The 24,661-nt window shown below is 52.7% G+C and overlaps 1 protein-coding gene across 6 annotated transcripts in view; it reads right to left on the bottom strand.

Annotated features, from left to right (window-relative positions):
- Elk3 (ETS transcription factor ELK3) overlaps nt 1-24,661 on the bottom strand; it is a 56,019-nt gene that overhangs the window by 9,496 nt on the left and 21,862 nt on the right. For 2 of the 6 annotated variants that reach the window (XR_010049442.1, XM_063255342.1), the window contains exons 2-4: nt 22,081-22,289; nt 5,891-6,219; nt 5,440-5,570 (exon numbers count right to left, since the gene is read on the bottom strand). Coding sequence is in view for 5 of the 6 variants with exons in the window: in XM_063255342.1 (XP_063111412.1) it covers nt 5,440-5,570; nt 5,891-6,219; nt 22,081-22,287 (667 nt within the window). In the remaining variant the exon portion in view is untranslated. Of the gene's footprint in view, nt 1-3,544; nt 4,905-5,439; nt 6,220-22,080; nt 22,290-24,661 lie in introns of those variants that run through there. The other 4 variants (XM_063255340.1, XM_063255339.1, XM_063255343.1 and 1 more) reach the window with 3 other exon arrangements.

Below are 24,661 nucleotides of genomic sequence, written 5' to 3'. Positions count from 1 at the left end.
GCTTTCCTGCATACTAAATGACCTCCGAGGATACTAGGACAGTATGTCTCTGAATAAGCCCTTCCCTGTCCCAGGTCATCTCACAAGGATTCCAGGCCCCTCTGGCCTCCTGGCTAAGGATTAACAGCTCCCCATGAGATCTGCCAGGACTCCACACCCAGCACTGCTTACTAGCTAGGTAACCTTGGGCAAACTACCTAATCTCTCTATGCCTCAATTTCCCAATCTGTAAGATGGGGAGACTAAAAATGCCCACATTCCAGGGTTGCCGGGAGACTTATGTAAGGTGATGCTCTCTCTAAGCCTCTTATGTGCCTGTGTACAGAAAGTATTAGAAATTATATTCATACTACCTAGTAAATGTCCTTGAGTAAACAAGCTTGTAATTAAAAATGCACCTAACATGCTAAACATAATTCATCTATCCATGCATAAATTCTCAACTGTACCTAGAAAGGTAGTTCAAGTCCAAATCAGAGTCAGTGTTACTTCCCAGCTCGGTAGGCTGTGTTAGGTTCCAACCCTCAGACACAGGAGAGCTGAGAGCGCGTCACTCTGGAGCCAGGTTCCACTGGGTCACGGTAACATTTAAAGCCAGTGAAGGACTCAGAGTCTAAAGAGACAGTCATCTTAACCGCTGAACACAGCTACAGTCCTCTCATCCAAGGCCATAAATACACAGCCTTTCCTTTTTAATCCTGTGGGCAGTTGTGTATGATTTAGAATTTAGATTCCGTAGTCTAAAATGTGTATCTATATTTGGATTTTAGGTGTTTGCACATTTGTTGCCCAGGGATACGGGATGTACTCGGAATACTGTGGCCTTCTGTTTCTTGTGGTTAACATGTTTGAAATGTCTTCTGTGATATATGCAAATGAACACTGTGAAATGACTTCATCTGCTGTTCTCCCTCCCATGCCTTCCTCGCTGCAGCTTCTGTGGCCTCGAGAAGGAACTGTTGGGTTACTTTTTCAGGAGCAGTTTCCTGTCAGGGCTCCCTTGGGTTATCTTCAGGACAGTGTGAACTTACAAAACCTCTCCATGCTTCTGGAGCCAGGCAGAGGGCTACAGAACCAAGCCACAGGCAAAATCCACACTTCCTTTTCCTCCACCTACCATGCCAGTCTTAACAAATGGCCAGGGGTGCTCCGGGTCCCCCCGGCTGCCAGGGAAGGAGCCGCGCCCGAGGGCATGAGGCACCTGTTTCCAAGAGCAAAGCCCCCCGCATCCCATCAGTTCTTTTCCACTTAGCCCTGACTCTCCTAAGAAACCTGCCCGTGTGAGCGTTAGGGCAAGCTGGCCTCCTCTGGTGTGCCCCTGTTCATGCCACTGCGCCTGGGTCAGGCCCTGCAATCCTCCTCCCTCTACCCGCCCAAATGCCACCTCCTCAAAGGAGACTTTCCTGATCTCCCCTCCACCAGATGGGATTTCTCTTTTTTTGCTGAATCTTTAGAGAACACTGCATTACCATTTTCCTTCTTAACATTTAACGTGTTCCTCCTCCTGTTATGGTAATCTGAATGTCTTTCCGATCCTCTTTCTGCAGTCTTTAATGTGTCTGCTCATCTTTATTTCTTCTGGAGTACTCAGCCCCCTAAGTACTTGATGAGATGAAACCATGTGCAACCCTAGGTGTGTCCTGTCCCCTTGCTGGTCAGTGGCGGGACATCTCCACTTCAGGTTCCCTGTTTGTTCAAACTTGAATTCATCAGCTCCTTTCCACGTCCAGTGTTCAAGTCTTTTCTGTTGACTGTACCACCATTAATGTAGCCCATCAACAAATGCTAAGAGTGTCTGTTGGAGTGAGCTGGCTGATCAGCCCTCTGTCCCCTAAGCTGCTTCCCCCTGACCCTCAGCAGGAGCCATCCCTGTGTGCACACACACGCCTTCTTACAGCAAGGTCCCGAAGTCATAAAAACAGACACTGGTACTATCCTTTCTAGGTCTTGCAAAAAATTAACACAATAATTATTTGTTGACTGATCCTAATAAGGAATTTTTGCATCACCTGACATATACCTCTAGAAGCCATTGATTTCCCATCAAAAGAAGTTCGAATTCCTCAGGTATTTTTCAGGGTCCTCCATATGTATCACCCGAAATTATATATTGCCCCACTTCTCATCCATAACCTGTAAGCTCATGAGAATAGGAATTTCGTCTGTCCTGTTAACCTCTCTAGCAACTACCTAGCGATTCAATGGTCATCTCCCAAAAGTGGATTATTCTAAAAGGGTGACCACATGTGTGTGAACCTCACTGACTGAAGAAGATATGAATGAATTATCCTACAAGGAGTGATTGCTGACTACTTGATGACTTGAGATAGTAGTAAATCATTCAACCTTTAGGAAAAAGAAAAAAAAGTCAAACTGTTTATTGAGCTGGTTGTATAAACAGCTCTCATTTCAAACTCACATGGACGTCGATGACAGAATCCATGAAAGTGCCACTCTGGGGTTAAAAAAAAAAAATCTCAAAAGGTGACTTCATCTCTAAAAATCCCTAGAGTTGTAATTCAAATTAAGGCATGGTTTTAAGGACTTTACAAGAGGAACTGAATCCCACAGAAGTTGGTAGCACTGATCTTAGGACAAAGTGGAGAGGCTCCCTGAGGTTTTGGTAGGCACTCAAAGTGACGGGGAAGATCCAGGGATCTGAAGGATGAACAGGAGAGTCGAAAATGGGGCAAGGAGGAGACCCCAGGGTGGGAGTCAGGGGCAACCGTGACTGGAGGAACCTGGAACATTTGTCTAGAGTGACGTCTTCTACAAAGAGCCCCTGTGAGGCTATTCTCTGCTCTGCCCCATGTAGACAGCACACAGGAAGAGGTACAGAGTCAGGAGAAAGCTGGCCTCTTTCCCTCTGAGAAAAACAGCAAAAGATACAGCAAGATGAAAACCACAGCAGAGCCGGGCTGGGAGGTCCTCACCACACACCCACGTCGCTCCAGATCCCCACTTTCTGACGTTGGCTCCGAGCTCTCACCAGCCACTAGTAAAGGAGGGGGTTCAGCACGTGTGACCTCAGCACTGCCTGCCCTCCCTCAGCACTAAGCCAGCCTGCTGTTAGCAAAACACCTTGGGCCACACACCCCCAGACTCCCAGTGCCCGCACATATCTGAGCCCAGCACCTAATGCAGCACAAGTAAGACGAATATAGGTCTTGGCAAAAATAAGGCAATTCTAAATTCATTTCCTCTAATTAAGGTGAGCGGCGAGAGAGACTGAACAGAAAAGCCAAACAGGAAGAAGAGGGAGCCATGAGACCAAGATACAGGAGGCACCAAGACGTGGATGTTCCAGCTGGCACTTCTTGGGCTGCCTTGGTGCGTGGCCAGGGCCCTGGAGGGCTTGGCATGCTGGCTTCCCCCCCATCTCCGTGTCAGTAGCTTGTGCCAACACAGACACAGCCTTTCTTTGCAGTGACACTTAGATCCGACCTGGCAGCCGAGCCGCATCACTCCCTGGTGCCCGCTGGCTTTCGTGTTCACACTTTTTAGTTCCTGGTAGTCCCATGTTGAAGGGGCCTTTGAGTGACCATCCTGTCTCATCAGTAATCTTTATTTAGTACAAAGTCAAGGGCCTTTCATACGGTCCCTGGAGAGAACCAGCACTGTGCGACAACAGTCTGGCCAAGACTCTTGTATCCTCCCTGCTGTGTTTTGAGCTGGAAATGTCCCATTTTGGGGTTCTCATTTCCAGGCTGAGTCCCTTATAGTGCACCTTTCTTTGCTTCTAAAACTGGGCAGACTTTAGAGGAGCATCCTGTGGATTCCCAGATGCCGCATGCCTGCAGCTCCAGTGGGTGGCATGGGTCCCTGCCATTCAGGCTCACAGAGAAGGCAGACACCAAAATCGAAATGGGAGCTGGCCTTGGTCTGGACCAAGGCCAGCTCTATAAACCGACCAAGGAAGGTGCTCTCCCCAGGGGACCCCTCCAGTACCACCCTGAGCACCCAGCCTTTCACCAGGTGCACCTGTCACTGGGGCAGTCCTACCTCCCTCCTCTCCCATCCCCAAGGTCTGGGCTCTGTGTCACAGAACCCTGAGAAGCCATGGTAAAGAGCTGTGTTCGGCTGCTCTGCAAACCACTGACCACACTGCACTGGGGAACAGCTCTCTTTGTCCTGGTATGGGATGTGGATCTTCGGGGCAGCCTGCCTGTCCAGTGGAGTAACCCTGGACAAAAGGTTTCCCCTGGGTGCCTCGTTCCCCTGGCATGGTGACAGGACAGTGACGACCTTGCTACCATGGGGCTGCTGTGCAGATGTGGCTGGGCTCAGGCATGGGCTTTGCGAGGCCAGGACCTGTCACACAGGAGCTTGGGATTTGCCGCTGCTGCTCATGAGGATGAGGAGGATGAGGAGAAGGAGGAGGAGGAGGAGGAGGAGGAGGACACAGACACTTCCCGATCACCTATTGATGTGTCCAGCCTGAGGTCGCCAAGTGTAAGGTGCACAGACCCTGCCGGTGGGATGGAGCTGACTCCCACGGCACAGCTTTTATCTCAGGGCACCCTCACGACAGACAGCAGGGCCCACAGCCTCTCTCCTCAGAGGCTGGTGAGCGGAGCTGAATCCAAGTTCACAGCCCAAAAACCAAAACTCAGTCTCTGCCACTAAGCCACGTCCAGTACTCCAGAGCAAATGGAAAGGCAGTGGTTGCTGGCACCACTTCGCCTTTGCCCTGCAGCTGTCAGCTGGACCAGACATGGGCGCTGAGTGTTTTATTTTATTTTTTTATTTTTGGGTGTTTTAAAAAATTTATTTTCTTATTTTTTGGAGACAGGGTCCTACTAAGTCACTGAGTGACCTAGGCTGGGCTCCAGCTTGTGATCCTCCTGCTTCAGCCTCTGCTAGTACGTGGTGTTTTACTTCAGGGAAGAGGCTGCTGCCTTCTCCTAGGGTTAAGAATAAAAGAAAAAAAAAAACACTTCTGCACTACCCAAGTTTGTGCTCTGCTCCCTGGTGATGCACACTGGGCTTCCTTGCTGTCGACCTGCGTTTTGTGTTTGGTGTGGCCCTGGTGTTTCTTACTACAGAACAACAGGACAGCACCACACTCCCCACAGCAATGGTGGTGTCCATGGACTTCTATTTTGATAGGTGCTTCACTAAGTACCCCAGAGAGGCCCTGCCACAGCACATGCCTCAGGCATGATGGCTCTCCACTTGGCCTAGGAATTCACCCTATGTATGGATCTTCCCTGGTGGCTGTCCTGCTCCTCCCATCCCTCGGTCACCTTAGAAGCCCATCTGACACGGCCCTGTTGCAGGTATGCCCAGCCGCTGCCCTGGATGGAAAAGGAGCTTCCTTTGCCATTTACACCAGAGAACCGGGGTCCCACTGGGGCCATCCCTGGAAGGCCCGCAGGCAGTGGCCTTGGTGCGCTCCTCCTCCTTTTCGCTAAGCCTGCACACAGCACTGGCTCTTACCTGCGCGGTGAAGAAGGCGGGGGTGAGGGACCCCGAGGGGAGCGCTGGGCTGTTGAGGGCGATGGAGCCGAGGTCGGTGCCTGAGAGCACCAGCGGGGGTGCGGAGATTTCCAAGCCTTTGGGTTTTTTGCCTTTGGGGGGAAGAGACGGAGACTTGGTCTTGGAGCCCGATGACAGGTTCAAGGGCTCCAGGGAATCCGAGTCTTGGCCGCTGGCCTCCAGGAAGAGGCTTCTGTGTTCGGAGGGGAGGGGCGAGTTGGGGGACAGGGACGGGGACCGAGAGGAGGAGGGCGACGCGGAAGAAACGCTGGCGGTGTTTGGCAACATTAAAGAGGAGATCTTGGCGGAGACGGACGAGGCCAGGAAGGCGGAGGCCGCGGCGGCCTCGGAGGTGGAGGGCAGGGACACCACGGGCCTGGTGGTGTGCTTGTTGCTTTTATTGGTCACAAACCTGATCACAGTCCGGACTTCTTCCACCGGGGGGCTGTCTTCGAGGGGCTCCTCCAGCTTCTCCGTCTTGATGGCCTTGAAGGCCTCCGGGGGGTTCTGCAGGGAGTTGATGGTGAAGGCCGAGTACAGGCCCGAGTGGATGTACTCGTTCCGGCTCGTGCTCTTGAGGGCGGACAAGCCGTGCTTGTCGGGGGCCACCTTACAGTCGCTGTCCTGCAGCAAAAGGCTCTCCCGGCTGATCTCCACCGTGTGAGGATCCATTTTCAGGATCTCGGGGAAAGAGACGAACTTGTACACAAACTTCTGCCCAATCACCTTCTTGATGATGTTCTGCGAATACAAGAAGAGACATTTAAAGTGTAAGCCCCCGGACAGTGGACAGCGTGGTGGACGCTGCTGGCAGGAGCAGAGACGGTCCCCACGGGCGCACGCAGGGGCACAGTGACACAGGCTGAAGCAGCCAGGCTGAAGGACTGGACTTGCATTCGGCTCTGCCAAGCAGCAGGGGTGAGGCCTTTGGCAAACCGATGGCCACTTGCACAAGGATTATTATTCCTAATAATATAGTACAGTCGCCGTGTCATAAGCTGGTACTCTATAGCTGGCATTTTCATATTTTGCTTTCCACAATCTGTATAGCAATTCTAGGAGGATAAATTGTTATTCCCAGCTTAAAAACTAAGAGGGTTGGGGGTGTAGCTCCATGATAGAGCAACTGCTTGACATGCCCAAGGCCTGGATTTGATCCTAAGTACACCCAATTGATCAGTCAACCAGTCAATAAATTTAAATAGGGAGGGAGGAAGAGAAGGAAAGAACCAAAGAAAGAAACAGAAAGAAGAGATGACCTTAGAGCGCTTAAATAACCTCTAGAGCCGCCCGGCAGGCAAGGGGTAAGAAGGCGTTTGCTGAGCCATATTCCACATCGTCTCGCCTACCCAGTGAGGCGCAACAATGTGATGCGATCCGAATGCGAAAGTGATGCGGAAATGCCCGGGACCATCACCAAATGCCACAGCGTTTTCCTAAGTCATGCAGCCATTTTTTCCTTTCTCAGTTTCTGCCAAGGGAGCCACAGGAGGAAAAAACAAACTGTCTACTTGGATATTTATGACATCTGTGTAGTATTTTCAGTAGCTGGTATCTGCTTCTGGCTGAGGCCGTAGTCCATAAATGTTAGGGATGTAAAGAAAACACCATGATCCCTGCGAATGCTGCCCCGGTGCTTCAGAAACGGGATTTTCTGGGCAGGGCTGGCCTCTCCTTGTGGAATATACCACAGCCCGTATGTCAGATGCTTGCTCCTGCCAAGCTCTGCCGCTGACTTAAGGTCCCCGGTGCTGGAGGGGACAAATGTGGCCATCACCACAGCACCTGGGGACAGGACTCTGAACATCTCCTTATAAACTGTTCCTGTTACAAGATGAGCATAAATGAGGATAAAACCAAAATCCTTCAGGCAGGAAGCACTTCAGAAGTATCTTTCTGAACCAAGCAAGCCACCTCACAGGATCCCCACACCCACCCTGCCCGGGCCACAAGGCACCACCTTTGCACCTGCAAAGGCAAACAACTTCGAGGTTCAGAGGTCACTGCCCCAGAACTTCCAGGAGCGACTGGCTCTGAAGCCTGAGCTTTCTCACGCCTCCTTAAAAGTGTGGAGGAACAAAAGCAAAGAATCCCACACACACTAGGAGTAAAATGTCATTCAATTTAATATGTGACCACGTTTTGGGTCTAAACATAAGCAATGTCAGGTATTCCCCCACCTCAGCACACCATCCCATACATTACAGCGTTCAGGTTTACCTCTTGCCCTTTAAATGGCAGAAAGGAATGGCACTCTGACCACCTCACTGAGATTTTCCAGAAGAAACTCTTTGGGGCAGAGATCTAAGGGAGGGACACACAAGGTCCCCGCCCAACAGGAAATCCTAGTCTTCACGGCCCCAGAGAAACCTTGCCCAGCCCGAGCCCAGACATGGGACCAGGTTCAAAGCTTAACATTCACAGCAGCCAGCATGGCTCAGGGCTCAGGCCTGCCACTCTCTGCCACCAAATCCCGTTCCTCGAGCTGATCTCAGTCTCACACCCACACTGGCAAACCTGAGGAGAAACTGAAAAGTTCCACCTGGGCTTTTGTTTGGCAGCGTCTCTGCCAAGTACACACAGGCCTGGGTAGAGAATGTGCCAGGGAAAATCAGCTCCCAGTAGGGGAAGATTAAACAAATATGGGCGTCCCTGGGCCCACCTGACCCGGAGTCGGACCCAGCTATCACAGTGCGAATGCTTCCCCTGCTAAAACTCTAGGGTATTTTTGTTTTTACCTCACAGTATTTTCGTCCCCCAGGGAAAACTTTTATTTTTTTTTCCTTATCCAGCTGGAAACCTCATCAAAACTGACTGAACATTTTTTTAAAGCCTAAATAATTATACAGAAGAAAGGAAAACAGAACCTGGAGACTTTGAATTATTACTTTTGGCAGATCTTAGGAGCTAGTTTTTTTTTTTTTTTCTCTCTTAAAAAAAACTTTAATTTTATTACAGGCTCAGAACATCATGTCTGAGGCAGGATTATATTCCTGAACAAACCAAGCAATAATTTAGGGCTGTGATACATGTGATTTTAAAAAATGTCTCTCCTCCTTAAATAATGGTCAGGAATGGAAAGGCAGTCAGATACAGAGCTCCCAGGCTTTACTCAGTGAAAAAGAACATAAGGAACATCCAGGTATCCACCTCAGGAAAACGGCTTCACAGCTGTGGTGGGCTCCTACCAAGGAAAAATACCAGCCTCGGAGAGGAAGGAAGCCCCGTACCCAGGGCAGCACGGATGCACCTAGAGTACGTGCTAAGTGAAAGCAGCCAGATACAGAATCATAAAGGCCACATTTTATATGACTCTATTTATAGGAAATGTTCAGATAAGCAAAACTCACACATAGTAGAGTCTGGTAACCTAAGGTTGGGCGTGGGGGTGATGGCTGAAAAGGTAGGGTGTTTCTTTTTTTGGGTAATGAAAATGTTCTAAAATCAGTCATGGGGATGGATGGATGGATGGATGGCTCTGAATGTGAGCAAAGCCACTGAACTGAGTATTTTAAATAGGTGAATTGTATGGTGAGTGATTTACACAGGGATTATGAACAGGAGTGGTAGCACACGCCTATAATCACAGCTACTCAGTACGCCGAGGCAGGAAGATCGCAATTCAAGTCCAGCCTGGGTAACTTGGCAAGACTCTGTCTCAAAATAAGAGGAAATAGAAAGGGCTACAGCTGTGCTCACTGCTCCCGGGGTTCAATCCCCAGAACCCCAACCCCCCCCCAATACCCTACAAAGTCTTCTATGTGTTTTCCCTGTTCCCAAGGAAGACAGCAGGTGTTTTCTACAGACAGACACTGAGCGCCATCAGGGCTAACCCTCCTCATGCAGACAGACAGGAGGCACAGGGAAGGGCTGCGTTGGCCACTCTGAGAAGCCTCCAGGGGAAGTTCAGGCAGGGATGGGGTGGCAGCCTAAAGGAGGAAGCAGCTAAAGCCTTGTACACGGGGCAGCTAGGTGACATCCAAGCAGTTGGCCCTTCTCCCTGTGGTCACTACTGAGGGGGACAGAAGTCAGCTCAGGACCCAGGAAGGGAGGGCTCTTACTATGATAAGTGACAAAGATATTTAGGAACAGTGTGTTTCTGCCCCTTCCATCCCAGACTCCCAAGTATTTGTTGCTTCCGGTTGCCTGGTAACCTAACGAATGTTAGGTTGGCCTGCAGAGCGGCACAGTGACTCTTGATGTGATAGATGGTCACACACATCTGCCTCCTTCACGCATGCAGGACCAGCCTCTCTGTCATCTCCATGGAATGTGGGCTGGAGACCAGCCCCTATTCGTCACCCAGTTTCCCGGTCAGCCACAGGTGGCGAGGTCCGCACCCACGACAGACCCCAGGAAACAGGACAGTGGATTCCAGGATGAGTGCACTGTCACCCTATCCATGTTGTCATCTGATAATGCAGGCGTCTCCAGTACAGGATCATGGCATTCTGGGGCCCGGGGCCCTTTCCAACTCTGTTCCCAGGAGAGGATCCCACAGTTATTTCATCCCAAAAGACAGAAAACAGTGTGGTCTGCTGCTCTGACAGGCCACAGGTGCTCCCGGAAGAACAGGCATGCCCATGTGTGTGGTTAAACACACTTGTGTGTGCATGCATGTGCTCATACACACACAGTCCATGCTGCCGGCTGTCTTTCAAGAGGGAAAAGGAGCCTGCGTAAGGAACCTGAAACACACCGCCCCAAACCTGCTCACAGCCCTTATAGTATAAAATGGCACGGTATCTACATCCGTCTCTTATACTTCAGGGCCATCTCAGGTTCTTTAGAACGCCTCATACAATATAAATGCTACAAAGAGTCCTACTCTATTTATGGAATAATGATAAGGAATAAAAATCAGGATTGATGCAATGTTTTTTCCCCCAAATGTTTCCAATCCAAAGTTGCACCAAGTAGCTGAGAAATGTTTCTATTAGGTTCTATAATTTTTTTTAAAAAAATTAAATGCAGAACTAGGTCATGAAGAGATGCTTGTGGAATTAGATTTCCCTTCACTTCATAATTATTTGATGTTAAATTGATACCAAAACAGGGGCTGGGGATTTAGCTCAGCAGCATAAGCACCTGCCTTGCAAGCAGCCAGTCATGAGTTCAATCCCCGGTACCGATAAAAAAAAAATTGATATCAAAACAACTTAACGAAATGTTCGTTGCTTGAATGAGTATAACTAACCACAGGGAGAAGCAACCTGCAGGGAAAGCAAGAGGTTGCACCCAAACAGATGCAGCTTTCGCCAGGCTGGCGAAAGCTCTGCGTGTTGGTGAGATTCACACATGCTTTTCTGCTGACATCTTTAAACTGAGCTCTTGTAGATGCTGGGGCCATATGCACATCTCTGCAGCCTACAAGCTCACACCTCCCTGAGAGCTTAGTAAAGCAGAAGGTCACCTGCCCACCGGCTCAGCAAACATGTCCCCATGTGTCTGTCCATCTGTGCTGGTCAGCTGGACCTCAGGCCGTGCGCCTGGCTTTCCTCATCCACACTTCTCATCCACTCCCCCATCTCCTCCCCAGGAGGAACTAGATCTTCAGGGGGTCCCCCAGGACTCAGCTCCCATTCCCTCGATGCACTACCATGCAAGGGCTCCCCGGAATCACAAGCTGCCTGCACCCTGACCCTACCCCCCATTCTCACAACTAAAAAAGATCAGCAGTTCGGAAAGAGGGGACAAAAGCTCTTTGGGAGGTCCTACCTGACCTGTGCTGGCAGTAGGGCTAGGTATAGAGGGCAGTGCAGGGAAGACCTTGCTAATGAATACTCACTTGACCCCTTCACCAGGACTTTGCAGGGATTAAGTTCAAAGGCCACCCCTGTAGTACTAGGCATGTGCCTCAGTTTCCTTGTCTATAAAATGGGGGATGGCCTACCTCCCGGCTGCTGGCATCAGAATGCAGGTTACATCTATACACGATACCTGTCATATGCACTCTGCCAGCTTTCACAAGGATCATCATGATGAGTACGTTCCCATTTAAGCCAAAGAAAACCATAACCATCACCTCCCTCAGCCACATTGACAACTGACCAGTACATCAACAGCCCTGGTAGAAGGCTGTGCGTGGTCCCCTGGCATTATCCGTAACTCTGGTAACACCATCCGCAGCATGGCAGCAGAGCCGCATCTGCTGTGAGTATTTTGCCAAGCAGGAGAAACATGATGTTTTATTAAGTTGGGATTCAGACAAGAAATAGACGCCAGGCTTAGAGCACATCGTGCCTAATACGGTGGCCAGCACTTGATGTCCACTGAGAACAAAAGCTCACACAATTCCATTAATTCCCAGGCTTGGAGGTGGGATGGTGGGTTTACTGGGAGCCCATTTGCTGTCATCGTGTTGAGCTCTGTGGAAGGAGCCCGTGAGGAGGTGGGGGTGGGAGACAGCCTCAAACCTGCAGGGGGCGGGGGACACAATGCACACACACAGGCAGCTCGTCACCGCACGAGGTGTCCCATGCCAAAGAGACGGAACTCACGAGTGGCCGCTCTGGCTTGGGCAGTGAGGTGAGATGCAATTCTCCACCATGCAGGGGCAGGTGAGACGCTGGGAAAGCCAGACACCACCATACGCGCTCGCTAACATCGGGGAGCGGTACAGTGTCCCCATTTTCCCGTGTCCTGAAGTAACCATAAGATGCAAAACGACTCCCTGCACCAGATGTCGTTACTATTTTAATGAAATAATCTTCTGCAGAGGTACATTATGTTTCAATAAAAGGGGGAATAAAAACAAATCTTGACAGGTGTATAATAAAATTGAACAGCGATTTTAAGGTTTCTTTTTGCTTATCTGCATTTTCACCTTTTAAAACAACAATCTTTACTCTGAATCACTAGTCCCGTTAAGATCACACAGCCTGTCACCGTGGGGCTCAGCCTGGATCCAGCTGGATGCAGAGCCAAGCCCACAGTGGTTTCTGCTGGGCACCACACCCTCTTCCAGAAAAGCAGCGCTCGGCCAACCGGCTGCTGCTAAACCCATCTGCCAGGGCCGAGGGTGCCCAGCCTTGGGAGCAGGAGCAGGGCTAACTGGGGAGGCCAGGGGGCAGCCAGGCCCTCGCTGAGGAGCAGTTATTTGCGGCTCCTCATGGGGGTTAGGCTGATCTTCCACAGGGCTCTGCTTCCACCACAAACAGAACCGTCTGCCCGGCTGCAGGGCACAGCAGGCACCAGCGTCATGGCTCACCCGGGCTCACGGCACCCATGTCTAGTCCCGCTCCGCAGACCAGAAGGACATGGGAGGCCACTACGAAAGTGACAGGAAGCTAGGGTCCACCCTGGCCGAGCTGGTTTGGGCCCCGGATCTCCTCTTCTGAGTGCCCAGAGGCCTGAGCAGAACAGTGGCTCACACGAAGGCAAGACCTGGTGCTCTGATGGGCTGGACCGGGAGCCAACACTGGCTTGGACAGACGCTGGTTCAAACCCCAGCCTGTGAACTTACTGTGGCCTTGGAAAGTGACTTAATGTCTGTAAGGCCTCAGTTTACCCATTCTTAAAATGGAGTAAAAACAGTCTGCTGTATGTGAGGTCCTTGAAACATGACTCCCTATCCAGAGGACTTCTGCTTCACAAGCAATGATCTAATCACACTGTCTTATTTTATTCTGGCTTCAAACAATCAGAATTCCTTAGGCAGGGCAGCAATTTACAGCTGACAGAGGGCTCACACAGATCTCTCAGGGACCTCGCAACACATGGATACCCATTTCATAGATGAGGGACCCGAGGCTCTGAGCTAAGGTCACTGTTGAATGGCTCCTGTACAGGTCGTCAGCTTCCCTGGCAACACCCTCTCTTCCCCTCCTCATCTGGATTTCCCTTAAGACCATGTCTGACTCACTCTTTCCTGACACAAGCCCTGAATCACTGCCTCTCTGAAGTCAGAACAAGTAATTCCTGTAGGAATCGCACTCTGAGGTCCCTCATGATGAGCAAACCTCATCCAACCACACTGAGTAGTTGTCTTGCTGTGTAGCTCAAGCTTCCCTCGATCTATGGAACCCAAACTTGTCCTGAATCCGAAGCAACCCTCCTGCTTCAGTCTCCCAAATTCTAAGATGCCAGGCCTGTCCTGCCACACTTAGCTTTTTGACCTGAGCTGTTCCTAACTAGCACAGTCTTCCCCCTGGCGTGAGCTGATTGATGTCCCCTAAATTCAAAGCCACCCAGAACCTGAGACTGTGACCTTGTTTAGAAACAGAATCTTTGCATGCGTAACTGATTAAGGGTGTTGCCATGGAATCTCCCTGGGTTTCAGGAAGGCACTAACGTCAGCAGCTGGCATCCTTATCAGAAGAGGAGGAGATAGGTACCAGCCAAGGGGCACTGCCAACTGCCGGAAGCCACCGCAAGAGGTGTCTTTGGTGGAGCACTCCAAGAGCACGTGGGCCTCTTGGACAATTAGAAAGTCAGTTTTTGTTGTTTTGAGCCCACGTCTGCAGTCTGCACCTGTGAGAGCAGCCCTAGAGGACAATGCGTTCCCTTCTGCAGCTACCTCTGCTCCCAGGATGGACTGCAGGAGCCACCACTGGGAGGGGGGGTGACACGGTCCCGAGTGTCAGCTGCAGGCGAGCCCAGGCATCTGGTCTAAAGCCTGAGCTTGGGGCTGGGTGCTCACACACCCCCACATGCTCTCCGCTGCAGGCTTCTAAGAATAACGCGCTGCCCAGAAAGGGCTCTGACTCCGTCTCGGAATCACTGCCTCCTAGGAGGTGGCTTTCTCTGTGGGTTGGTTGAGATTTCTTTGCTGGCTCCAGTGAGCCGCGAGTAAGTGGCCCTGAGCTGGGCTGCCTGTGTGGCATGGTGCCCTGAGGGTATGGAGCCACCTGCTGGCCCAGCAAGACAAGTGGTGCCCAGGCTGGTCACGAAGGGCATTCTGCAGTCCTTTCCCTTCTTGGCTTGCTCTTGCTTCTCACCTGGAAGAGTCCTGTCTTGCTTCCGCCTCTCTGTAAACACTCGAGGGCATCTTAAGTCAAAATAAAACCTACATCTGCTCCTCTGGCACAAATCTGCCATGTCCCCAGCTGGGGGAGGGTACTGCTGCAGGACTGTCCTAGTCAGAGCGGCCACCTCTGTGTTGGCAGATGGTGTGGGGGAGCAGGGACCATGGGGGTCCGGGATGTTCTCAGCCTGGCTGTGCCCCTAACTGCTTTAAAAATCACCTCCTGGGCCGCAGATGGAGCTCAGCAATGGAGCCCTGAGTTCTACACTAGAAGAATAAAAACAGAAAAAGAAACATCATCCCCTCTTGGAGCGTCCTGCTTTAACAAAGGCGGGGCAGGGAGTGGGATGGTTCCTCGGGGTCCAGACTCCAAAGCTGAAGCTCACAGGGCCCGGCCGCTTCCCCAGGGGCTCAACTGAAGATCTTTTTAATTCAGACTCCCCATCTCTCAGATCACTGACCATGAGGAAGGAATATCAGGAGCCGGAAATGGGTGAATATATGTAATGCAGTGCTTGACTTAAAACAGAATGCTCTGTCCACGTGAGGCTCCCCCCTGGCGTCACCAGTGCGGAGCAGGAACCTGGCACAGGCAGGAGGTGGGAAGAGGAGCAGCTGGCCGCTGTGGGCGGTGAGCGAGGGCGGGAGCGCTGGGGTTCCTGTCAGTTTGTCTACACAACCCCTGCTCTTCCTGCAGTGAAGAGCCCGGGAACAGGAGCCTCCGAGCTGGCACAGGCGGACTCGGTGTGGGCTGGGGCAGCAGCCTGACGCAAGTGGCTCTGGCACAGCCTCGGGAGTTTTGGCAGCTGAGCGCCAGCACAGAAGCCTCCTCATCAACACCGCATCGCCTGTGCTCCCCACTTGATCTTCTGGGTTCCTTAGCAACCGCCCTATTTGGGAGAACGCTGAGTGCTGAGTGCCTGCCGCGGGAAGCTGGCTCAGGAGTGTGTGCAAGACAGGAAGCACCCCCAAACAACATGCAGGTCCGCCCCCTTCCCCTGCAGCCTGGCCCCTTTATGCCACCGCGATCACCCGGGGCAAGGGGACCAGATTGGAAGCCCTCCTCAAGGCGGGCAGCTTCCGGGCCCAGATCCCTGCAGAGAGGCCTTGGTTACCTCCTCTGCCCCCTGACAAAAGCCCAGTTGCCATCTGCTGTCCTGAAAACCACAGAGTAGCTGATCTGGTACCAGGGGAAGAAAGACACCGACGGGGCACGCAGGCTGTCAACATTCAGGCGCGGGGCTGGGCACCGAGGGGCTGGGCACCGAGGCAGGGAAGCTGGGATCCCTCAGCTGACCCAGGCCTTCTAGAGAGTTCGGGTGTGAACCCAGGATACCATTTTATCTTCACCAATTTTATTTCGGGGAATTAAAATTTTGCCAGGGCAGGGCTTCTTGGCACTGGCAGTGGACCTCAGCTATGGACTATTACTCCTAACATTTTCCTGTTATGATCCTACACCCAATATAAAATGAATTATCCAATTAAGTTAAGAAGGTGATGTGTCCTCCCACCAGGCTGCCAACCACTGCTGTCCCCAAATCCTTCCAATGAGGCTCTGGCTGCTGGGTGCAGTGTGGACAGAGGCCGGAGTGTTGGGACTTTTCACCCCACCTCCGTGTTCATTTGTGGGGGTCCAGGCACCCCCAGGACAGACACTGCCAACACTGTTCTCCACACCCCAAGGAACCCCAGGACCACCTGCGTTCTGGTGCTGCAGGCTGACAGGCCCAGGGGAAAAAACAGGCTCCCAGGAACAGGCCAAAGGCCACACACGGCAGGATCCGAGTGCCAGGCGGTCAACGCCAACAAAAGTAAGAGGAGACGGCCCTGATTTTAAAATGCAAATCGGATCATGGCACGCGCTGCCTTCAATGCGTTACTGGCTCTCGCCAGAAAGTGTCGGCCGTGGCGCAGTTCAGTGACACGGTCACCCTCCTCTCCCTCTCCCGCAGTCCCTGAAGAAGAACGCCTGGCTTGGAAAAGCCCGGTGCCTTCACACTCCCTGCTCTTCCCGGCTTGGTAGATTCCTTGCTGTCTCTTCCAGCTGGGAAGCTCATCTCAGTCCTTGAGACCCAGGTCAAGTCTTCCGCATGCCTCTCTGCTGTCTTTACTTCCGGTCTCCCCCAGATCGTGAGAGTAGCACCTCTACTTTAGCACTTCCCACAATTTGTTTTTGAGACAGGGTCTCAGTATGCAGCCCAGGCTGGCCTTGAATTTACTGAGATCCTCCTGCCTCAGCCTCCCGAGTGCTGGGATTACAGGCTTATGCCGTGATGCCTGGCTCCCTTTTTTGGGGAAAAACTGGATTCCATATCTGTCTCCCCCACTTTAGCTGTGGAAGCCCTTTAGGAGAGCATGTTTCCAATGGAAAGGCAGAGGTGAAAGAATGGTACTAAGTCAACTGGAGGCAGATGCCTAACTAAAAACAACCCTGGATTTAGTCAAGTGAACAGACGCTGTGAATCACAGCAGGTCCTCCTGTCCCTTAGATGGGGCCTATTGCTGTGTTCCAGGGTCATGGCCAGTCACAGGCAAGCTCTGTGCATCCATCGGCCCCTGTCTTCCCTGCTCCAAGATGAACGGTTTAAACATGGAGACTTCCCAACATTGTTAAGGAGAGAAAAAAAAAGAGCTGTAGTCCATTACAAAATAAACCCTCTCATACCCTGCATACCCACGCTGATGGAGCACAACTCGTAACAGCCAGGGCACGGAGCCAGCCGAGGTGTCCACCAGCAGAGGAAGAGGACGCGGGGCATGCACACGGCTGTGTACAACTCTGTCCTGAAGAACAAGAGATGCTGTCGTTTGCTTCAAAAAGGACGACAGGACAAGAGGCCATCGTGTTAAGGAAATAAGCCAAACTCAGAAAGACACACAGCATGTCCTCTCTCATCTGCACAATCTAAAAAAAAGATGCCATGACAGGGGAGGGAAGGCTGTTCAAGAGGAGGAAGGAAGGCAGGGGAGGGGAAACCCAGGGGAGGCACCGTTCCTGCACCTTCAAAAGCGCGGCGTGCGGGAGGAGCCCTCAGCTGCAAACCCCAGCCCTCGGGCCCCAGGAACAGCAGCCCGGAGAAGAGCAGCGCGCAGGGCACGAGGCGCCTCTGCCAGCCCAGCCTAAGGCCCTCGGGGCCGGCTCTTCTTCCCATTTCAGTCCTTTAGGGGTCCAGATCAGAGCGCTGCTGGGCTCCCAGTGACTCTGACTCCCCTCATCTTCTTCCCCTCACCCCCACCCCAGGGGCCTGGCGTGTCACCGAGCCTAGCACCCTCTCTGTTGCTCAGTCCAGTTGCCATGAACATCCTGGGGGCCGTTTGTTTTCAGGACTCACTGACTCACACACTCGGCTCCGCTCCTCTCCTCTCCGAGGCTCCCCCTGTAGACGTCACTTTAAAATGCCACAATGAGCCCATCCGTGCCTGTCATTTCCGCACGGGCCACACAGCGAAGGTGTCATCCACTCTGGGCACCTGTAACTGCCCAGCTGCTTTGGCCTGGGCCTCGTGAGGCAACAGAGGGAAAGGGAAAACAGAGCCACACAGTGCCACAGCTGTGGCCACCACCAGAAGCCAGGAAGAGGCAACCCAGCCCCAGGGACCTTGCCTTTGGGCATCCCGCTCCAGAGCTGACAGAACATACTTCCGGTGTCTGGAGTCACCCTCAGCCTGCGGCAGCACCCTGGTCATCTAACACAATCACTAAAGGAAGTGAGGTTTTCCTTAAGTTTATGTAACTTTCACCCACATAGCTGATTTGCACTTGAGTCGGGTCCACTTCCATACTTTATGTGTCTGGGCCTTTGTTAAGCATTTCCTGTGTGCCAGACAGCAGGTGAGGAAGGCGCCCCAGCAACAAGCGAGGTTTGGGGAGGATGCAGCCTCACAAACAGGCGACTGGTAAGGTGACACAGCAGGACTGATCCACGCAAGGGTAACATGGCCTGTGTCTGTGCAGCGTGCTGCTTGGGCTGATGCCATGCCGGGCACCCTGCACACACCCACCCGCCTACCCCCCTGGCTCTGCCTGCTTTCCAGGGGCTGAGCTGGCTGGGCTCCGCCTCTGCAGGGCTGCATACAAAGCCCGCTCGAGCCGCTGAGGGGCGAAAGAAAGACCAGGCGCTCCTCCCACTTGGGGTGCACAGGGCCACATGGCAGGCTTTGATTCCCAGCTGCAGGGAGTGTCCCTGAGATATGACAGCATCTCAGTAGTTAAGTTCCAAGTAGCTTAAATACACAGAAATAGGCGCCTGGCAAAAACTGTTGTCCTCTATCTCCAGCCACGAGGAGAGGCTGCTGACAATTTCTAAGGGAAAGAACGGTCACTCCCAGTGCGGGTCCCCCAGCATCCAGCTGCCCAGGCCAGGGGTGTGGCGTGAAGGTTTCACTTTTCTTCTTTGCACTTAATCTGAATTTGTCAAAATGACGATTGAAGCCAGGAATGGGAGTGCCACAACTGTAATCCCAGCACTCGGGAGGCTGAGGCAGGAAGACTGCCTCAAGTATGAGGCCAGCCTGGGCTGCGTATGTAGTGAATTCAAGGCGTCTGAACCACACAGCCAGACCCTGTCCTCTCCTCTGGTGTCCCCCGCACTCCTGCACACGTTTCCAGTTTTTCTTCTCTGTCCATTTTAAAAATTCTGGAATGAGCTAAAAATATACCATAGAACATATAAAAAGAACGATATTCCCATGCTTGTCTTTTCTGGCCACACGGAAGACAAATCTGCCAGCTATTGGTGACGGGATCCACTTCGTTTACCACGCATCATCCTGGAGTCACACCAGCCACACTCAGAGTGGGCCCCACAGAGTGAAGAGGGAGGGGCGGGCTTCCTGCAGCCTCTGTTCTGTATCCCTCCCTCCCCCCTCTCCTCCCCTCCGTCCTCTTCTTTTCTCTGGACCTCCGACTTGGTCCCCTGGGGCGGTGCTGGGAGGTGGAGGGACCCTAGGGACCAGGGAGGAGCCCAGTGCACTAATTAGGCCCCCAGGGTTGCTGCCCTGCCCCTCCGCCCTGGGAGAGGCGGGTCCTGTGGGACCTCAGTCTGCCTGGGAAAGACGCTGTTATACCAGGGCCAGCCCAGCACTGGGTCTCTTTAGCTTCCTGTCTCACTGTGTCACCTCTTCTTGTCACACATGGTCCTGCCACGACGCCATCCCTGGTGTTGTGACCCAGCCCAGGGCCTCTTCTGGGTGGTACTATGGCTCCTCACTCCCTGCAGCAGTTTCCTAAATAGACACCAATTCTCTCTCTCTCTCTCTCTCTCTCTCTCTCTCTCTCTCTCTCTCTCTCTGTCTGTCTGTCTCTCTCTCTCTATTTATTTTGGGCGGGGTGAGGAGACAGACAGGGTCTCACTATGCAGTTCAGCCTGGCCGTGGCCTCACTTTGTAGCCCAGGTTGGCCTTGAACTCTCAAACTCACAGTGTTTGTCCTGCTTCAGCCTTCCAAGTCCCAGGCTTACAGGTGCAAGCCACCACACCGCGTATTCCTTCTTTACAGCGAACTCAACCTTGGGTATGTTGTTATAGCAACAGAAAACAGGCTGATACAGTCTTTCAATCTTACACATTCCTTAAGGACATTCCTTGTTTTGTTTTGTTTTGTTGCGAGGCAGGGCCTCGAGATATAGTTCAGGGTGGCTCTGAAACAGTGGTGACCCTCCTGCCTCAGCCTCCAGGATGCTGGGATTCCAAGTGTGCACCACCACAGCTGGGTTTAAAGTTCTTGATAATAAACAAAATCAGCACGATTGCCAACCTCAAGATATTCATCGGCAAAGGAAATGAAGACCGACGAAGGCGGGGGCAGCTGGGCCATTGGCAGGGGCAGGCGCAGACCAGCTGGGTAGAAATCCAGGTTCTGCCACACCCTGGCCCAGGAGCCTAAGCAGGTTTCTCGGTCTTGAGTTCTCATTGGCATTAGGAGCGGGCGGAGGCCAGGACCTGCCTCACAGGTTGGCGTCTAGTGGAAAGGAGCCTGGTATCTTAAGACACCTGACGGGAAGCTGCAGCCACAGGAGCTGGGAGCTGCCGAGGCGGACACAGCTCTGCAGATCTGCAGTCAGGTGCGAGGGAGCTGGGCAGCAAGGCCTTTGCGGGCCTGCACGGTCACTTCTGTCCAGCCGGAAGATGGCCACGGAGCCACACCCTGTGCCCCTCGGCCCAGGCATGCTGAGAAACAAGACTTCTTTTCTCTGACACCTTGACTCTGAACAATGAAAAATACCAAGCTTCTGGGCACCCCGCCAGCAGGCACAACAGACAACACGGACTCTTTTCCCTCCAGAGCCCCAATTCCCAGGGTGCAACTAAGAACCTGGGGGAAACGCAAAACAATATGCCATCTGCTTGGCTTCCAGACAGTGCAATTAGCAGGAAGTGCTTTTACGTCGTGGTGGGGCTCTGCATTAAGTCAGGATTAATTAATTGCCACATTAAAGGAAAGCACCTTTAGCATTTCAATGGCATAATCATATGCAATTACGATCATATAAAGGAATACTTTATAATTAATGATGTCTTCACTTCCTGAAATGTGTAATCCTTGTGTCTTCAGTTCCAAAGAGGTTGGCTGAGAGACGGCACTAAATATAGATCAGGACCTAATATTTAAATCAGGGTTTAATGCACCTTTCAATATGAACAGCAGACAGAACAAAAGCGTGCGGTTATTGGGTCTCTCAGCCTTCTTGGCTATGAGGCTCGATATTCAGCAACAGCCAACTCACACAGAAATGGGCAACGTTTACAGGCCTGATATGGTTAACCCTGAGGAGCAACGATTCTGCTCTAAGAGCAGGACCATTATTTATTCTTCAGAAATGCATTAAACTCGCTCCAACTTTTCTGTCTTTGGCAACTGGGTCTACGTTACTTAGCAAAGCGCTGTGTCGCATCTCTGTGATTTAGAAACAAAATTAGGGAAGCTTCTCGCTAAGCTACAAATCCTATCAGCATTATTATTATTATTCCCAGTTTATGGACGGGGCACTAAGATCCGTGGGTTTAAAAGCCATGACCTGTAATCCCAGCAGTCCGAGAGGCTGAGGCAGGAGGACTACAAACTGGAGCTCAGCCTGGGCAATTAAGGGACTCAAAAGAAACAGTAAAAAGGGGCTGGGGATGTAGATCAGTACTCAGATCGATGTCAAGCACCATAAAAAAAAGAAAGAAAGAGGATAGGATGGAAGGAAAGGAGGGAGGGAGGGAAGGAGGGAAGGAAAGTAAGTTAGGAAGGAAGGAAGAAAAAGTGACCCTTGTGACAAAACTACCAAGACGCTTTTAGACTAACATTCCGTTAGTCTAACATTCCGTTAGTCATTCCGTTTCTCAAGCGAGGGACAGGTGGGGAGGCCCCAGAGCTCCCCGACAGCTCATCTCTATCATTAGCAACGCGTTCTTCAGTTCTTTGGCAAACTACAAGTGAAAAAGCCACTGGAAGAATATCTGGTCCGTAATGACACCCAGAGAAGGACAAACTAAAAACCCCTGTAGCATCCCCCGCCCCAGGAGAGGAGAGGGCCTCGCCTGCCTCAAGTCACTGTGCAGCTCGGCTCCCAGCTCACCACGCCTGTTTCCAGCAATGACACAGAAGTCCCGCCCGCCCCGCATGCAGTCCTCCAAGGCTGAGGGCTCACCTTGTCATAGTAGTAGCGCAGGGCCCTGCTCAGCTTGTCGTAGTTCATGTTTGTCTTGTTCTTCCTGAGGCCCCACAGCTTGGCCACCTCCTCCGCCTTGAGGAGTTTGAACTCACCATCGTTGGAGGTCCAGCAGATGAGGTGCTCGTGCTTCTGGTCCAGCAGCAGCTGCAACAGGAACTGCCACAGGGTGATTGCACTCTCCATACCTGTGGGAGAGGGGCAGGTCAGGAAGGGACACCCGTGTCCCCTCCACCTGGGCGGGCGCCCTGCATGGGCGCTTCCTGGCTGAATCTTTGGAAGCAGCTTCCATCTGGAAACACAGTGGAGCCCCAGGACCAGCGATTGCCATGGGACCCACGTGAACAATATTTGTGAATGAGATGAGTGCTCTTGGAAAGGGTCCCAGGTCCCCCTCACTTGACCTGCCAGGAATGCCCATATTCCCAGGGACCTGGAGGGCTGCAGGGAGCCCGGGGCCTTCTCCCAGGAGGAGAGGTTACCTTTCTTCTAATGTTCCGAGCTGCTGTGGACTGGTAAGAGCTGCTCCTTCCACCTAAGCCTCTGCCCTAGCTTTGGAGCCTGGGGAACTCATGTGGGCCCTGCTGGAGTTTCTCAAGTTTAAGCATGGAGGAAAATATTCACAAACAAGAGTGCTGACTTCAAAGCAACCCTCCATGGCTGATGGAACCTGGGAGTATCACCCGTCAGAGCAGGGGATGCAGGGTGACAGCTCAGGGTGACAGCAACAATAGCACAGTCAGGAAGATGTGCACGGAGAGACCTGGAAGCCAGGACGACAGCAGCCCTGGGGAGGGTCCTCCGCACAGCAGCCTCCCCACGCAGCCCCAGGTCCTTGTCATGTCCCGTCACGCCAAAGCATGCTCTTGTCTCTCTGAGTGTCCCCAGTGCCTCACAAGAGCCTCCATTAAAGGACAGCAGATGGGGAATACCCAAGGGCACTACGCACGGCTGTTTAAGGGGAGACACCTCTCCCAAACCAACATGTAGCATTGTAGCCATGGGACTGTGCCCCCCATAACCCAAGTCCCCGAAGCACAAGAGCTGGGGCTCCAAGGGCCCCATCCATGGGCTCCCGGTGCTGACCACCCACTACTGGCTTGAGCGCAGGCCTAGGCTTCCTTCTTCACTGCCCCTGGCTCTCAGTTGTCTCAAATTCTTGATATCTTCTCAGCCAAACACTTCAGGTGGTTGAGCTTTTAAATACCTCTGAAACTCAACCAGGTGCAGTGGCACACACCTGTCACCCCAGCACTCAGGAGGCCGAGGCAGAAAGATCGCTGTTGAGTTCCAGGCCAGCCTGGGCTACACATTGAGACCCTGCCTCAAAAGACCCATAATAAATGCATAAATATCTTTGAAACTTTAAACACGGATGTCCAAAGGAATTGTTCAGGGGGGCAGGGCTGGTGGGGTGCACGGTGCTATGGGTGGGAGCTGCTGGGCTGCCAGCTCGAGTGACAGATGACAAACACCCGGCCACCACCTGCCTCTGGCACATTCCCCATGGGCAGCTGGGAGACAGAAGCACCCACCCGTGACCACCCAGCATTCCCATGGGCCAGGCTCTACAGAGCTCCCAATGCACCCTGGATCACAGTCTCTGGTACTCCAACCCCAGGCACCAGGGCCAGTACTGCTGGGTGCAGCGAGAGAGGCCAGAGGGGCACACATGCAGAGTGCCAGCTCTCTGTTCCCTGGCTCCGTCCCACACCTCCCTTGCACCCTACTGACATCGGGCTCAGCCTGGGACCCAGTTTGATAGAAGGGGCAACAGGCCCTTTCTGAGCCGAGGTCTAAAGAGGCACCTGATCTGTACTGTCCTCCCAGGGTGCCTGGAAGCTGCTGCCCCAGAACCAGACCCCCGAGCTGAGCAATGTAAACCAGGCCCAGAGCCAAGGTCCGCCTACCCTGGGCCAGTTTAGGGGTAGTAACCCTAACCTTAACCCTTGCTTGCGAGGAAAAAAATAATACGTGATGTTGAAGCCAACACCTCGGGATGGCCTGGTATGCAGTCACGTGTCACCCCAGAGCTGAGATCCATGACTCTAGGGTGTGTCTCAGCTGGAAAAAGGCCAGCCACCACCGGATGAGGGGGGACCGCAGAGCACCCACACTCAGAGGTCCCAAAGGGCTGAGTGGCAGCCTGGGGATTCGAAGGCGGAGGCAGAAGTGGGGAAGAAAACTGGCAGGAAGCTGGGAACCGGGTGGCAATCCCAGCCTAGCAGAGGTTGGCGGGTGTGCAGGTAGGGGTACAGGCGCGGACAGGGGGACGGTGGCAGGGGCTGCCTGCGAGCAGCCGCTGGCTTCTGGGGACTGAGGCTCGGCTCGCAATGCCCTGGTCCCGCTCCCCAGTGCTCACAGCCACTCAGTGGACTCGGCCGGTTCTGGGACTGTGCAGACAGAAAGCTCCATTGTTGAGAGTCCCAGGCACACATTACTCAGCGATGAGTCTCAAAAGTATTTCCTCCGAGCTCAGACTCCAGTCTCCAAGTCCAGCCACTCCTTTCTCTGCTCAGCACAAGTCCCCAGGGGATGTCACGCATGCAGCCGGGACCTG

The sequence above is a fragment of the Cavia porcellus genome, unplaced genomic scaffold, assembly GCF_034190915.1.
Source record: "Cavia porcellus strain 051 isolate PalLab524CR breed Dunkin Hartley unplaced genomic scaffold, mCavPor4.1 scaffold_8, whole genome shotgun sequence".
Taxonomy (NCBI): domain Eukaryota; kingdom Metazoa; phylum Chordata; class Mammalia; order Rodentia; family Caviidae; genus Cavia; species Cavia porcellus.
Note: the sequence above shows the minus strand (reverse complement) of the source record. Positions and strands in the feature narration are given on the sequence as shown.